The sequence below is a fragment of the Melospiza georgiana genome, chromosome 5 (assembly GCF_028018845.1).
Source record: "Melospiza georgiana isolate bMelGeo1 chromosome 5, bMelGeo1.pri, whole genome shotgun sequence".
Taxonomy (NCBI): domain Eukaryota; kingdom Metazoa; phylum Chordata; class Aves; order Passeriformes; family Passerellidae; genus Melospiza; species Melospiza georgiana.
In genome coordinates, this window is record NC_080434.1 from 9,488,875 (window position 1) to 9,506,908 (window position 18,034).

General features: G+C 35.8%; 1 protein-coding gene across 1 annotated transcript in view; it reads right to left on the minus strand.

The window, feature by feature from the left end:
* Positions 1-18,034, minus strand: part of PALLD (palladin, cytoskeletal associated protein) — a 187,460-nt gene that overhangs the window by 98,860 nt on the left and 70,566 nt on the right. Inside the window, exons 8-10 of the mRNA XM_058025126.1 lie at positions 17,544-17,567; positions 9,116-9,235; positions 8,032-8,350 (exon numbers count right to left, since the gene is read on the minus strand). Coding sequence (XP_057881109.1) covers positions 8,032-8,350; positions 9,116-9,235; positions 17,544-17,567 — 463 coding nt within the window. The remainder of the gene's footprint in view (positions 1-8,031; positions 8,351-9,115; positions 9,236-17,543; positions 17,568-18,034) is intronic.

Genomic DNA, 18,034 nt, shown 5'->3' on the forward strand with positions numbered 1-18,034 from the left:
TATCAAGTCACTCAAATGATAAGAGACTGATTATATTTCTAGTAAACAACTGTTCTACTTGGTACCAAGGCTAAGCCTTCATCATCCCCCAGAGGCATTTCCTACACCAGTGGTGAAACTATTGTGTGTAAGTACAGCTATCCTGGCCTTTAGCTTTGGGGTCTTTTCTGGCTTCCCTATGACTAATTTCAAACCAAATACTGAACTTCTTCTTTGCAGCAAAATTCTGGACTTATGCTTCCAATTTGGTGTTTTTTATAGGATATAGACAAGGCCTCTGAAAGTGGATTAGACACTGTCTCTTACATGGTTTTGTCAGTGTTCTAGAAAGCATCAATTTATTTCCTTGACAGATATCTACTCCAGCAACATGCTCCTTCCACTGGACAAGACTTTTCCATTCCTACCTCCATAATACCTCTAAGAGAGCAATAATATTCTTAGGACAAGAACAAGGCTGACAGAGCAGGACCTGAAGCACTTGCTCAATTCTTAGGTCTTCTTCAGTATATTTAGTTACCTCTATTGATTCTCTTTATGACAGAAAAAAAATAGCATATGTAAATTCTGTAGCTAAGTTTCATAGCATGCACTGAACCAGAAAAAAGCAAATGCCACTGAGTTCCAACCTCTTATTTTTGTCACCAGAAAACATTTCTTAACACAGAAAATTTAAACACAGTTAATATAAGTACATGAAAGAGATATTGGTAGATATACCTGAGAACAAGGATGAAAACTTGAAATGACATACAAGAAAAATTTAGTAGTACAATCACAGATAGAAGAAGCATGGTAACCATCTGACAATTGCATAACTTTAATAAAAAAAAATCTGTCATATGTTAGGAGGGAACAGAAAAGTAATAAAATTGAGTAGCTATATAACTACGTGAGTTTATGATTTAACTTCATGAGCAAGCACCCTGTCCAGCAAGTCTCCTTACTCAAGGATGGGTTCACACTTCTGCAGAGCTTTTTAAAGCGTGGGCATGACCAATTGCAGGTAGATGGGTAGGACTAATTGCAGATGGTTTCTATGAGAAAGTAAATTCCACAAAAATGTTTATTAAAGAGTAGGCACTGGGAGTTTGAGGGTAGCCAGCGCCTTAACAAGTTTGTGTTGATAGTTTAGCTACTTTTTTTGGCTATATATTAAAAAGCATGCAGTAAATTAGCTATTCAGAAGTTATCCTTGCCAAAAAACATCCTCAAATTACCTTTTTTTTTTTTTTTAATTTCCTCAAGGAAAGAATATTAAAACAACTACTAATCAGTCCTCATAGTGTTGGAAATTTCAAGCCGAAGTCACATAGCTTTGAAATCCCATTCAAACATAATAATTATTTAACCCAACTACCATTCACATAATTATGCTTGTCTATCATAGAGAACTGGAGTGTCCAGAATACTTTGAAGTTCATATTATCAAAAGGAACTTTATATTTATCTATCCAGACTCTACTAAACACACTTTCCAAAGAAAATGAGGATTGACAGAATAAGCTTTGACCAGTTCCTCTCTCTGTCTCACAAACTGATATTTGTTGATCTTTTATTTCAATTTTTTGACTAATTGAACATGATAAAAAGTACTGTTAAAACCTGTACAAAAGGGACAAGCAGATTTTCTAAAATAAATATTGTGTTTTTCAGTTTTAATCAATTTCCATGTCATAACTCAGTAAATCCTTACTCAATTGAGTAAGGACTTCCAGTCTCTCATTTTGAATTAGAATACTAAGTGCTGTATGCAGAAGGTTTTTTTAAATTTCTCAACAGACCTGGGTGCCAAACGAAGTGCTAGTGCAATCTTCTGTTGTATTAGGTAAAAGTGCTTTGCCTGAATCAGATGGGACCTCTCTCTAGGAACTCACTCAGAAGGCAAAGATGGGAGATATACTATTACTAAGACTTTAAAATTTAGGTTTTCCTGAAAACCAAATCCAAAATTATGAACACCATCTGTTTCAGTTTTTCAGCTTCATCTTCTACCTTCTACAGTTGGAGTGAGCCGTCCTGGCAAATCAGTTAACTGTATCAAGACAGAGTAAACAAAGGTGGTTCAAAACAAAAACTATATCCCTTCTCATCTACCTTCCTCCTCATAACCAGCATAAGATGATACTTTTACAATTTCAAAATTATCTGTAGGATATTTACATGGTCAGGGAGGAAAGAATACCAAGGGAAATGTGGTTGCATGCCATATTCAAAGCCATGTAAAAATTAAGTGCATATGATGATTGGACTGCAAGGATTAGCATGCATTTAATAATTTTGTTTGAGATTTCTATCCCGTGATACCAAGAGAATCCTTGAATATTTCTGCAGGAGCTCCCTATCTAAAAGCACACTGAGAACCTCCCAGAAAAGGCTGCATTTTAGAAGAACTGACCACTTGGATTTCCTTTGCTTGATAATTTCCTTGTATTAAATCCACCCAGTTATTTAGGCGAGAAGGAAAGAAAGAAACAAAAAAACCGAACAGAAATGTCTAAAAAATCAAAATGTTTCATTTGATTGCTTTTAGTTTATGATTACCTGAAAACTATCCATAAACTGTTTGCAGATGGATAGTACAACATTTCGTGCTGTATTTTCTGGTTCAAAGGTGCATCATAAACTGTTGGCACAGTATTCTACTCAACCTTGTTATGGAAAAAACCAAATTGCCTTAAATACATAATCCACCTCCCAGCCCCAACATTTGCTGTCCTTTTCTTAGAAAAAATCCCACTCTTGGTACTTTGAGGTCGTGTCAGTAACAAAGGTGTGAGACAGGCAACAGAGCTTAAAGCAACTCTCAGGCAGAAAAGAGAGGAAGAACACTCTTGGAGGCACTAAAGTCTTTTACAAGTCTAAAGCACGTGTTTAACTGTAAGCTTAAAATGGACAGGCTCTATCAAGTGGCTGAACTTGTGCACTTGTTGCCCAGAAGACCAACCATATCCAAAAGAATCGTGACCAGCAGCTTGAGGAAGCCTACTCTCCCCACTCTTGTGAGACCCCACCTACAGTGCTGCATCCAGCTCTGGGGTCCCCAACATTATAAAGACATGGACCTGTTTGAACAAGCCCAGAGAAGGCCACAAAGATTCTCAGAGGGCTGGAGCACCTCTCCTGTGAAGGTGGGCTGAGAGAGCCAGGGTTGCTCAGCCTGGAGAAGGTTCTGGGGTACCTTAGAGAAACCTTTCCAGTACCTCAAGGGAGCCTATGGAAACCTGGAGCAGACAGGACATATAGGAGTAATGATAGTGATAGGACTTGGAGTAATGGTTTTAAACTGAAAGGGAGAAGGTTTAGATTAGATATTAGGAAGAAATTCTTTACTGTGAGGGTGGTAAGACACTGGAAAAAGTTGCCCAGAGAGGCTGTGGCATGCATCATCCCTTGAAATATTCAAGGCCAGGCTGGAAGGGGCTTTAGGCAGCCTGGTGTAGTGGAAAGTGTCCCTTACAGGGGGGACTGGAACTAGATAATCCTTAAGGGTCCTTCCAACTGAAATCAATCTATGATTCTATTAATTTCCCTCATGTCCCTACTTGTCCTATAAACTGGATTACTTTCAGTGTTAAAGTACAAATCTGAAAAAATACCAAGGTCCTGTGTGCATACCGTGATGGTGGCATAAACAGTATATGTATTTCATTACTGTTTCAAGGATATTTGACTTTTCTGGTTAAAATGCTGATTAGCTTTTATGTATGCAAGATGTACACTTAGGTGTCTCCACCTCCTTGGGTAAGAAAATATCAGTGCCAAAAGGAGAAAAAAAACGAAAAAATAAATGTATCACCTTTAACCTCTCTTGTTTTTCACATCTATTGTTAGAAAGATATTCAGACTTCTATTGCCACAGATTTTAAAAGGTTTAAAGTTCATTTGTGATTACCCTTTGACACTATGTTAACAAAGACAAGTAAAAAGGAAATTTCTCAGCAATAACTGCCACTGGTTTTGGGTCATGGCATTCCTTGATCTGAAATAGGCAATGAAATGTGACTTTCAAACTATTTTTCATAACACTTCCTATTTCCTCTCTTCTGTCTTCCAGTAGTCTCAGAGATTTTCACAGTGATCCAAGATCACCAAAAAAAGACAACTAATGCCTTTTTTAAAACTTACTGTTACCTACTGCATTCAGTCCACAGGTGTACCAGGAGAAATTATAACATTTCATATTCCTTTTCAGGATTTGCAACTTTTGCATAAGTAATGAGTCTGAGAAAATGGGGAAAATCCTATTTCTTAGTATATTCTCTCATAAAGCCTCCTCTATTTTCATATATTATTTGTTATTAGTAAATTATTAACCCTAGTCCAAGTGCCTGATGATCACTGAAATGGAAGTGCTACACTAAACTTTTTCTTGTTTTAACTCCATTTTTGTTAAAAATGTATTGGTATAGAATGAGAGGGAAAAAAATAATTACAAATGAAACATCCATGTGAAAACAGATGCAGAAAATGCTCTGGACTTGTATTATTAAGGGATTAACTTTATGTGCAGTTATCCTGCTTTACATTTTAGCAAGTTTAGTTAGCATTAGTAATTTTGACTACAGTACGTGTAGATCAAGGTTTAATTGAGGGTAGACTTTATCAGCAAGATAAAGATCCAAAGGTCCTTATCAACCTTGAAAGAGCAGAGCAGATGAAGCAAAAGAAATGGATATGGATAGACCTTTGCTCATACATGTAAAGCTGCATGAATCATTGAACTGCTGCCTAGTCTCACATATTGTTTTTTCTATCCAGCTCTTCTCAATGTATTCTAAAAAGTTTCTTATTGCTTGTAGATATCAAATGCAATTATTATGGAAATAATAAACTCCCTTTAAGCTTATACTCTTTGTGGTCATTGTATATGACAGACTTGGATAACACTCCAACACAAAGAGGCTGAACATGAGACAATTGCAGAGAAGCTCTCTGGTCAGGTGTTAGAGCTCTAGACAGTCAGGAAGCTCTGGCACCACATTTTAGTTACCCTGAGTCAATGAACTTAAAAATGATGGTTTGTTACAAAGCCAACAAACATAACACAGGTACATCCAGTAACCATATGAACACCATCTTTTTTTCTCTTACTGTTTTAACAGACACATGGAAAAAATAACAGTAATACCAAGCCACTTGAATGGAAGTTCTTAATTTGAAACCACAGACATGTTATATGGTAAAGTCCTACAGGACAGCTTTGTGTCTTTTTTGCAGAAATTCATACTGAGGCTTATAAGGGGTTTAAGGCAGAACTTTCATATGCAGACTTCACACTGAAATTACTATTAACACCATTTGCCTGATTTTGAGAGATGCAAAATATCTTAACATACATTGCTGAGGGTCTTCTGAAACCTCATCCGCGCATTACACCATTATGGACTGAAATGCCCAAGGCACAGTAATAGCTCAACCTCCTCAAATATGTCACTGCAGCAGAGATCAAATGACAGAAATCAGGGGGTTTTGTCTCAGTTCAATAGTCTTTCACTCTACAGAAACTCATGTTGCAAACAAGACAGCATGAAAAATTGTGCCTTTTAACCATATTTACATTACTGTCTTCTAGATTTCACCTTAGCAAAATATCTGATGTCGATTACTTCCCCAGTTAATTCTATATGTATTTTTTCCAGAATTTTTTTATATTGTCATATTAAACTCTTTTAAATACACTTAGCACCAGACTGAAGCAACAACTAATGATGCCTCGAGGATTACTAAACTGTCTGTAACCACAATCTGAATGTTTTTTAGGACTTTGAAAACACTTTTCAAGCCTGAAAACAGCTACAGTAACTCTCTGCAGCATGTCCACTCTTGCATTAGATTGAATTGCGATAAATCATTATTTATAGGTGCTGGTTACAGCTACGTTGCCAAGATGCAAATGTATTTCATACTTCAAGAAGGTACTCAGTCTCTCCCTCTTGTTAAATTAAAAATAATAATAAAAAAACAAAAATCCAAAACCAGCCTATCATTCCCAAACTCTTTGCAATTACTTTTAGTGTTGGCTGAAGAAACTGTTTTCAGAGAGTTTACAGATAAACCTAAGCAATTTATAATAAACTTGAAAACAAAAGATTATTTTGGAAATTTAAAACCGGTCTTCCTGAAATTAAACCTATTGATGATTTTCAGAAGCTCAAAGCTCTCTCCATAGTTAGCAATTTAGAAGTTTATATAACTTTTAAAAAAGGTTATAATAAGTGTGCTTGCTCTAGCACACTGCTAGAATGTGCTGATTCTATCATCTCTATGGACAGATACAATTCCATAGATGAGTTCTTTTCAAGAGAGATCATTCTCACGGTTGAGAGAGCTACTTTACTACTCAGCTAATTTTAATGTCATTATTTTGTTCACTGTTACTAAGGAAGCAGTTTTCCAAATGCTGAAAGCTGAAAGCTGATTTCAAGTGTCTGCAGTCAGGCATTTTTTTCTCCTCCTGTTGGCACTCTTTCCCTTCCTTATGCTATCACTGTGCTTGAGAGCAAAATACTTGGCTGAGGAGAAGGCAAGATTTCAATTTCTGACAGCAGCAGAGACTTCCACTGCTCTTGACTGCAATTAAGATCAGGCTCTTGTGCATCAAGTATTGTTAATTGCAAAATAGAGGAATCAAGTGTAATTACACTAGGGATTCCAAGGTCATCAATTTGAACATCAGCAACTGAAGGGACTTTTGCAATAGTATCCCTCTCACGTTACTGTATTTCATGTTGACTCTATGTTTAAAAACAAGCCAAATTATGCACACATAGCAGTGGAACATTATACAATGTTTACACCACATTATTTCCCTTATCTCAGGCAACCCTTCTTCTGGGAAAGAAAGCTCTGGGGTGAAATTTCTTTTTACTGCTCTGCTGGAGCCACTATCTCCTTTCTTTACAAGTGGGTCTTGCAACAGATATGTATGCTGGGTATAGGACCACCTCTCTCCCATATGGACAACCACCACCATATACACTGTCATTTCACTACTCTGTCCTTCTAGTTCTTCCACTCCTCCTTCCCTTTACAGTTGCCAGAGACTGCTTAGAATGACAAAGAGCAAGTGAAAGAAAAAGTGGTGAGCAGAAAGGGAATACTGTTAGCTCACTGTCTCAAATGTGGTTTTGTATATTTAAATTCAACAGGAGTGCTAAAATAACAGCATTTTTATATTTTATAAGTTTCCTGTGAAAACACAGAATAAAGCAAATGACCTAACTTAAGCTTGAAGACCATGTTTCATGCTTCTACTTAAACACTTTTTTATAACTTACAATTCCTTCCAACTATTGATGCAAATGAAATAAAGTTGCATTTTAGTTCATCACATTCCAAATACTCTTGAGGGAGATGGAAAAGAGGAGTCTATGCAATGTTAAAATCAAACTGTAAGTTAACAGGGAGCATAGTATTGCTTATGCATAAGGTATCATCATTAACAAAAGGTAAAAATGTTGCTGTAACTTTTTTACCACTCATTTCTCCGTCCTTTCCTAGAGCTTTGCCTTCTCAGATTTTTAGCTATAAGAGAGCTATTGCAATCTGGCTGAAAGCAGAACGAGATATGTGTTATCGATAAACATAAGAAATAAAAACATTACACACCTGAATATCCCCTGACTACACAAACTCAAGCCCATGCAGAAAAAAAAAAAGACCTAACCAGTGCTTAAACAGAAATAGTGTCCACAAATCTCAGGCCACTATGACCTTTAGGTGTGGTGAATAGGGAAAAAAAGGCACAGAGCAACAGCCACTACAGAATTTCTCTGTTTGTGACTTTATCTTAAATCTCTCTAAAGGCATTGGGATATAGAATGTACTTCCCTTTGATGCGGCACTATGTAAAGGAAACAAGTATCTCCTCTGTTCAGTTCTCTGGTACATACATCACAGCAGCAGAAGACTGTTCAAGGGACAGGCACTGTGACTGTCTGTTTGTCTAATGCTAAATCACTTCAGGCAAAAATTTGCTGTTAACAAATATCAAGTTTATAGGAAACAAAAACACTCAAAAATACTCACAGCTTTGGTTTGGCAAGCACAGGTGGTGGCTCCTTTGTGGGTGAAAGCAAGACAGCTGGAGGTGGGATGGATTTATCACCATTTGGCTTGCTGTTAATCATTCCATTTACTCCATGAAGAGGATGAATGCCATTTGACTTTTCCTCAGACGAATTGAGCTGTTGTTGAAGGTCTATCACACCAGGTCTCAACTCAGTGTTGTTTGTTTGGTGAGTATCTGAAAGTTTCTTAGGAGGAAGCTCAAGAGAGCTAATTTCAACTGGAGGAATTTCAACTGGTGAGAAATGATGGAAATCATCACTAGAGCATTCCAAGTTGGCTAAAAGAAATCAAAAAGAATGTCTCTTCAACAAGTCATAGACAAAGTACATGGTAAATACAAAGTGTATTTTCAGTTTTTTAAAAGTGAAACATCTTTGGTTTTATAAAGATATTTTTCTAGTCTTCCTATTGATAATTTATGCTGAATTAGATTCATGGGTGGCTATATATTTTCTGAGTGTGCCTCATGCAAAAGGCACAACTAGAAACCTTAGGGACCTCTCTAAATCTATTTCAGGAATCAAGGCACTAACTGAGATTGACAACTATGGACAACAACAGCTAAAACAGGACTTCCTCTTCCTGGAGTTTCAGGATCACTGAGGAACAAATAATTTAAAAATGCTGAAGAATGCATGTATACATGGCAAGTTTGCAATGGCAGCTGGGTTAGTGCATCCCATGACAATATATATGGAAACAAAACTAAACATATGTCGCAGTGTTTTATTTTACAGAAGGCCATCTCTAGTAGCATAGTTTCATCTCTTTAATTTTGCCTCTGCTGCCATCTAGTCTTGAACCCTAATGCTTAAGATATGCCAGGCTTTAGCAGAACTTTAAAAATATATTTTGCATTAATAAAAATATTAAACCAGGAAATGAACATAAGAAACTCTAGGTCTGCTTTATATGAATGCACTGAGGTTGTCAAACCCCATGTCTTACAACAGTCATTTTCCACAAAGAAAGCAGACTGGCAACTTCACAGGTAAATTAATTATGTAAGATTTATGACTAAAAGCTCCTCTTTGTCACATACCTGAGCAGACAGTTAGTTGTGCACTGCTTGTTACTGAACCATGTTCATTTGTTGCTGTGCAGGTGAAAATTCCTGAATCTTCAGGAAAAGTTTCTGCTATTACAAGTGTACATATCTCTTCTGAAAACAAACAGAAAAATAAAGTGCATCATAAACTATTTAAAGGACCATGTAGTGTTTTTTACACTGTATGTTAAAAGGACAACAGAAAGTAGACTTTTACAAAGAAATACTGTGAGAGCTGCAGAAGAACTTCCCACACAAATGGCTTTAAGGAAAATCATTTTGCATCTAAAAGAAGTAAATTCATCAAGCTAAGGTTTCAAAACCAGCTTGAATAGTAATGTTGCAGTTACAAGTCTGTGCAGTCATTTAACCTACTCAATGTTTTCTTAATGCAGGATAGTACTGATTAATACAAATGAATGTAATAGTTTCCAGAAACAATTATCTTTGCAAGCTCTTTTTGTGTCTGTAAATAACATCATCAGTAAAATGTCACACAATTTTTTCCTTCTCTCTCCGATATTTTTTCTGTACTTAATGCAACATTCAGATCAAATCCCATTTCCAGTAAGACTAGAAAAAAATTTGTCACCACTTCCAATTAGCTCTTTCAACCACTATACTAACCAGACTTTAAAACTCCGGATGCATAAATATTCCCCTTATGCAGAGTTTGGGAAAATAATTTCTGTCTCTGTCTGCACAGCTGTGAGAATGGATACATTAAAAATATAACAAAAAACAGTACCCCCAAAGCATCTTCAGAATGCTGTGATAGATATATTCTGTAGCCGTTTTAAATTTGTTCATTCTACTTTGATGGTATAGGTTTTGATTATACCAGGATTTCTGTCAGAAAATTTGTGTGAAGTATATTTGGTTGGGTTTTACAGTAACTTTTACAAAATCAATTTTATCTATTTATAATGGGCACACTTAACTGTTTAGGCATATTTTTCCAGTTTCTTTTAAGTCACTTTATTTTATCTCTACTTGTAATGCTACTGGTTTTTTAAAGATGTCACAGTACAGATAATTTAAATAATCCTACTATTTACACAACATACAGATAAAATTGTATACCTGGACAATGCTACATTGCTGGTCTCCTTAATTAAGACTTAATTCAGACTTTATTTTGTTTATGCTGATTTTTTAGTCTCAAAATCAAAGCAGGGAAGTTTTATAATGTTCAGTTTAATTTAAAAAAATAGAAAAATACACTTTGCAATATGGACACTTAGAATCCCATATATTATCACAAAATCAGCTAATAAAAGGATACTGTAAAATGAGGAAAAGCACTTTAGAATCTAATAACTTCCATATGAAAATTATTCTGTAGAAGAGGTTCAGTAAGGTCAACTTCACTTCTTATAGTTCAAATAGAAAAACATGTTCAAATAGTGTTTGTTTTTTGTTTTTTTTTTTTTTCCCTGTGGAATGACAGAACTCTGTCTCATTTAGACAATTAACAAAAAAGTTTTGAATTTTTTCCAATTATAAATGACAATATATCCAAAAGTTTCCTGTACTGGAAATGGGCTAAAAATGAATGACTGACTAAATATTTGGCTCAGAGTTGGTTTTCAGAAAGCAGAACATGCCTTTTTTTTGGCATCGCAAACCAGTCATCCTGTGTAGCTGCAAGAGTCATGTCTGGTAACACTGTAGCATGTTGGATCTTATCTAACACAGATGAAGATTAATGACTCATGAAAGGTCTTATCAGGAAAGTAATGGGTAACACAAGCTAGTTTTTGAACTACTGAGATCAGCTTTTTTTAGAGCCTTGGTGTGTCATAAGCAGTTGAAGCTGTATTGTTAACCACACGTGTGTACTCCTGGACTGAACTGACCCTGGGGATGTAATCTTATACAGGCAGCATTCGAGTTTCCTGTTCATTTAACAGCAGAATGCTGAAAGCTGGGTCTTTCAGGACTGCAAAAGAAGATCATTCCACCAGGCTCAGAACTGCTCTCTGAATGAGGTCAAAGGCAATATAAAACATAGCACCCAGCAGAAGTCCTATATTTCAAAGACCGGAGCTAATTAATGCATAACATTCTTCCAGCTTTTTAAGTGTGCAAAATGATCACATGAGAAGCTCTTCGCTCTTCAGTGACAAAAGAATTCCAATGAATTCTACAATGATGTGCTTTGCTTACTGATGAGCTATGCTTTAAAATATATATGGTAGATCGCAGCAATCTTTGTAAAAAATTTCAAAGTAAATTAATGATGAAAATAATCAGAGATTAAAATTTAGTCTTTTCAACCAGACAAACAAACTTCAACATATTTGTGATCAATCATAAGAAAACTGGCTAAACTGAAAACATGAAAATCCTAAGAACAAATCAAAAGGCAGCATGGGCAAAAAGCACATGTGAACAACACATTGCTATCCTCTTTATCGATTTTCCTCCTCCAAGCCAAGAATCACTCACCCCTTGCTAAAAGGCTTACTACTGTGGAACACATAGAAATGAAATACTAATTTGGCAAAAGAAAGGTTCTTTCAAGATTTTCATAGCACGCTCTGGATATACTCAGTGTTCTGAGTATTTTTCTACCTTTACATCCTGACTTGTGTAATTATTTTACTTTCTGGTACTGTGCTAAGCAGAATCATAAGATTTTAGGGAAATAATGTCTGTTCTACTTCCTGGCGTTCATCAGCTGACAAATAACTTCATCACAGAAATGTGTTCCAGAAAGCAGCTCTGAAATGCTGTTCTCAGGGCCTTAAAACATATTTAACACTTGACTAAATGAATACAAAAGCATTTTGTTCACTGAAACATGTAAAATGCTTAGGCATGCAAGTACTTGACTGTTTTGTCAGTTATTTAGAAAGAACGATTACATTTTACACAGCAATTCTTTCCCTTTATGGCTCATGAGTCCATTAGGAGGAATAAACTTTGGTAAGAGAGAAAACTGTTGCATTTTAACAAATTTTATTACTGGCAATGTGTTTACTTCAGAATGTTTCTCTGCATTACATTAAAGGTAGAGCAATTCTTTTATCTGCAACTTCATCTCTGAATGTGACCATTAACTGCCTCCACTGTAATGCACACACAGCTGGGGAAATAAGTACAGTCCCTTGCTGTAGCTGTTCATTCCCATGCAATGAACAGATCAATTTCCAGAGCTGTAAGTTCAAAGCAGTAAGTTTTCAGATACACAGGGACAGTGGGAAGTCACAGTTGTGGTTTCCTGGTAAAAATCCAACAAAACAGAACCCTGTCAACTTGTGTCTTGTTCACCCTCACGTTCCACAAGTGTTTAACTCCAGTTAAACTCAAAGCAATAGGCCCACCAGGTTATATAAAAATATCTCATATAGGTATCTGTGCATCTTTTATAGAAAGAGAATAGAGAAAAGTGAAAATAGAGAAGAATATGCAGAGTAGCCTAATAAACAGTAGTATGAAGATGTGTAGCTTGCAATAACAACAAAAAATGTACTCAATTTGCCTGTTTCTGATGATCGCCATTCTATATGCCTTTATCCTGTCAGACAGCTGTTCTGGCTCATTTAATAGGCTTTATGTCACTCAAGGAATGAAGAGTAAAGTTTTTAGAAGATGCAAAAACCTGACTATGTTTGAAGATATCTCAAACAGCACCTAAAAAACACTGATAAGAAAACTGAACAACAGCAAAAGTGACTGTGAGCAATAAAATGCAGTTTTAGGGTTGAGAGCCTAGGTTACACAATATCTAATCAATAATCAAGATGCCTGCTATCTAGCCATATTGGGTTAAATAAATGGGAACACTGCTATGGCAACAAAAACTTTAGACCCCTAAACATTGTTCGCGTTTGAGGAGAAATTAATCCATTTATCACTGTCAAGGAAAAGTTCATGCTAAATCTTACTCTAAGGCAGTTATAATACTATAGACACCTAAGCCACTTGGAAGTTAAGTTAGGTATAAATATGAATATTAATGAACTCCAAAAAGATTTAAATGTTTACAGTTGGAGAGGAATGACAGTGGTGGGGTTTTTTTAAATCACATAGTACAAAACAGACCAGTTGTTTACTTTGAATTTGGAAGTATCAACAAGCAAGGATAGTTGTAGCAGTCCAACTTCAGATGAGGTCACTGACAGGGACAGAATTCTGTAGGTATCTTGGGAGCACAGAGTACAATTGAAAATTTAATTGACAAGCAATAATATGCAAATTGATCAGACCACTTTAAATGAAGGGGAATTTTAGCCTATTTCCAGTTTTTCTCTTAATCTGACCTCTTGAAATATGGCTCATGGAAGACTGCACTCTCCAAGCCCTTGTTTGCTTCTCAGCAGTTAAAGAAGACAGATCCTTAGTCGTAATTCTCTTGTTTTCACTAAAGAGTGCAAGGATCTGGCGTGCATGCTAACCTACCAAACCTTCTGTTTTGAATTTCATCAGCTACCAGAAAGGTGATTTTCTTGGTGCAGGGAAGCAACATGGATTTCTGTAACATTTGCCATGTATTTTCTGTTTCAAATGTTATGTAGAAATAGGAGGGAATTTCTAAAGGAGTTACTTAGAGCAGAGACTCTGGAACACAGCAGTAAAACAGGAAACAAGAAAGCACAATCCAAGAGAAGTGATGACTATCTTTTGAGATGTGTTTTGTGAACATACACAGTATTGTGCTTAGGAAAAAAAAGCATGTATATGTGGCAATTCCCTGGCAATTTAAGCAAAATTACTTCATACAGTTTTCTTCTTACATGCTGTTAGACAATTGTTCTAATGTAATTCAATACAGTTTGTGGCTGTCTCCAGACAGCTGAGTAATGGTCAAAATATCAACAGCTGGCAAGTGATTCCATGGGATTTTTCATTCTCAGGCAGCCTGCTTTTGAAGGATTCATCAGTTTAAAGTCAAAATATCCAAGAAAGAAGTACAGAACAGGTAATTTGACAAACTGCGATGTTGGCTTTGAGTAATCTGACTAGCTATTAATTCACAAAGCAATCTGGAGGGATTTGCAATGCAAACTGGTTTCTGTCTAGACAGAAAAAGGAGTGCAAAACACATTAGAGTAGATAGAGTGTAACAAAAAAAAAGTAGACAAAAAACCCCCTTTGCTTCCTAATTTCTTACCTGCGTGAGTTCACTGAATATTTTTCCTTTAAATCATTAGTACTGACCTATCAGAGGACAGCCAGTGTTATTGAGTGCTATAGTGTTTATTGATGGTTGGATTTTGGTTGACAACCAGCAGTTAAAGTCACACTACAACTTGTTACAATTTATGTAAAATTCCATGCATGTTTTACACTTCAAAAAATTTTTAGAAAACATGTCCATCTTTCAAAATTCTGAATACTTATCTAGAATATGCATGTTTCCATGTCAACCTTGCATATGTATTAACCATATGCATTGAATAGCACTTATGTGTTTGCTCATGAAAAATTTCCTCTGAAGGCATTGTTTAGTCTGGCTTCTAAGAGTTTAAATTACATCACAAACCAGTGCTGCATCTATTACATTTCTGGTACCCATATCCAGCTTCCTGTTGTACAAATGTTAAGATTTTTCATCACATCCTAAAACCCAGTGTTACTTATTACTAGGGGTACCACTAATATATAAAACATTGCTCATTATTTATGCCAAAAGAAAATATTTACATTTTCCCCAAACTTTATTTACATTCCCTATGCACGCACAGTGCCAATTCCTCACAAATAAGCCAGTAAATGTACTGCCATTAATTTCTGTAGTGTGTAAGACACTGCACTTTTAAGATACTACATTATTTAATAGGGCTTAGTAGGAAAAAAGAGTACAAATCTTAAGGGATAGTATAGTACTTAGCTCCATGATTGCAGGGAAAACAAAATACCAAACTGAAATTCTTTCACAGAACAAAAGCACTGGACGGTGCTCATAAATACATATTGTGTAATTAAAAGCATGAAAAAAGAAATAATCCAACAACAAACCAGCCAGACTGCAGTTAGGCATTCACTACTGTTATGTCTATAAAACTGCAACAATACAGATACCAAAACTGTTCTGAGATGTCTTCCTATTTTTGTCTTGCCAGCTCCCTTGAGAATAGTATGAGATACCTCGACATTAAATAACTTTTCTGTACTTGAGATGGCTCAAAAAATACACCTTTCATGTAAGAATGCGTTCCCTAGTGCCCTTTAGAAGACTTCAGTTATCTTCTCTCAGAGTCAGCCAGCTCCCTAGAAATGGGAAGGAGAATGTTCAGCACTTTCAAAATGATAGTGCAGGTATATGAGAGGGCTGGCAAAGTGATGATCTCTTTGGACTCAGAATCTCACCTTCTGTTTCCTATTTCAGGCAGCAGTTATGAAAGCAAGTTAATAGTTTCATGAACTAATAGCAACATTCTTACTTCTTCCATAGCAATAATTGTCAGAGAGACTACACAAACCTCTCAACTAACAATATGAAAATTAGTTTGTGAAAAAAATCTTCTAGCACTCAACTATTCACACAAAGGAAACCTTTTCTTTCTAGGAAAAAAGTGCTTCTCCTTTCTACTAGATGATGCTGCATTCCTACTCTAAAATATTTGGTTCATCTAACATTATACACATTAGGTTTATTAAAGAGGGTGAAAGGGTAAAAAAAAATACCAGAACTAAACAAACATTCATGACTATGAGTTTTGACAGAAGAGTCTTAAATTGGATATAAAAACTCTAAGATAGGCTGGTAAATTTACACTTTGTAGAAACTTTTGTGTGAAATTTCACTCCTTTCAGATACTATCTACCATTTTAAAGGACAAATTGAACACAGTTCAAGTGATTTTTTCCTAAAGAAGCTCCTAGTAAGAATGAACCAGATATGATTCTGATAATGTTGATAGATTAAATCTAGAAAATATTTTGGTACTTTTAGATGAGAAAGGTTCCTCTGAGAAGGGGAAAAAAGTAAACCTATTAAGATATCAAGAAAACAGCTAAACTGGGAAACTTATTCTGTAATATGAATTACAGGAAAATGTTCTAAGAAAGATATAGAATTAATCTTATTTCAACACAAATGTAATATCTTTTATTTATTTTCATATCCAAAGGCTTGATATGATATTGAAACTCTCTTCAAATTGTTTTGTATCCTAACTTACAATATTTAAACCCTAAAGTTTGTGTTATGACTATAAAATACTAATAGTCCATTGCTAGCACTTGGAACATGTTTTAATTCCTCAGTAGAGGTTATTTGGTTTTCCAATACTCTTTTTTCCTTCATATAGCTCACATTTCCAGTCTCCACAAATCAAATCATTCAGTCACACATATTCAGGGCATCAGCTAATGCTAGAGCTGATGATGTTGCACACCATGAGTAACAGTATTAACTGTTAGGATAAAGCATGCACACCTATGTGTGTCTGCAGCCTATATATGTATAATGGACATGAGGTAAAATAGGTATATAACAATTTTGTGAAGTAGCAAGAAAATTATGAATAGCTGACAAAGAAAAGATTTTTCCCTCTTTCCTTCCTTTCACTTCCATGAAAATTAAAGAAAGTTGCACTTTTCCTAGCCTGTATCCTCATAGTCACAGTGCTACTTTACAAATATCTCTCAGCTGCTAGGTCTGTCCTGCTGTCAATTCAACCCCTCAGAGTTAAAGCATCCCCCCACCAACAGCATCCTTCAGAGACTCTTTGGAAATACTCAGATCTAAGATAGAAAACTTTTCTGGTTTTTTCAGTGTCATAATTAAAACTCTCTCCTAATTCAAGAATGTTCATGTACAACAGGCCACCCTCTTAAAGGAAAGTTCAGACTGTATTGGTGTCTTCTCTTCTACATGTTTGAGATAGAAACATTAAAAAACATTCTCAGTCTTTCAGCATCCACTTACTATTCAAGAACTTCCCCCCAGCATATAATGATGTAGAATGGGAAAATGAAGCAGACAGAGAAAACTTGCAGCTGGAAGAACACTTTTTACTTGTTGAAATCTAGGACTTTTATCTTGTGAATAGGCTAGAAAAATTGAGTCGGTGCCTTTTTTTTTTTTTTTAGGATCAGGTTTTACTTGTGTTTAAGATACATCACATCTGCCAAGCTGGATTGGTAAAACTAGCACTTAGTGGTTGGGTGTTATGTAATTCTTATGAGCACCATTTGGGTAATGGAATTTTGTGGGACTTGTCCTTTTTCCCTCAGTAGCAAGCAAACCATTTACTCCCCTTGCTGGTCTAAATGGAATTTACTGTTTAACTAATAAAGGAATTGATGTAAAGGACAGAGTACAGTATGGGAGGTGTGATAAAGCAGCATTGTCTTTAAGGGGGTTTCAGTTTACCACTGTTCAGCAGAAACACTTGTCTATTTATGGCTTCAGTACAAACTCAAAGAGCTAGTGAATCAAGAGATTATTTTTTCATATGATTCTTACCAGGTTCAGTTGCAGATCGTGGCTCTGCATATCACATCACAAGGAAGGAAAACAAACGAGAAAAATTTGTTAGAGATTACATTAATAAATATCAGTGTACTGAATTAACATATTATACTGAAATACTGTAAATAAGTAGAGAACCTGTACAGACATTACAAAATCAGCAATATTTAAATTGTTTGTCAGTAGCAGCAGTTCAGTTGTTACTTCTAGCCATTAGCACTGAAATGGGAAGAGGAAAGGACTCTGTCCAAAACCTAATCCTGACAGACTAATTTCACGATCTTTTTCCATCCTGTATTAAAAACAGCCACTTCAGATTATTGCCTGAGCTGATTTTGGCTGAGTGCAGCTGTGCCAGATGTGCTAGAACTTCAAGATGAACTGGAGTCAAAGGCAGTCAAGTGGGATGCCACAATTGTGTGGCATCACATTACAATGTGTTTTTCTTCAGCCCCTTTGGCAGCACAGTGCAGGCCAAGTTGCCT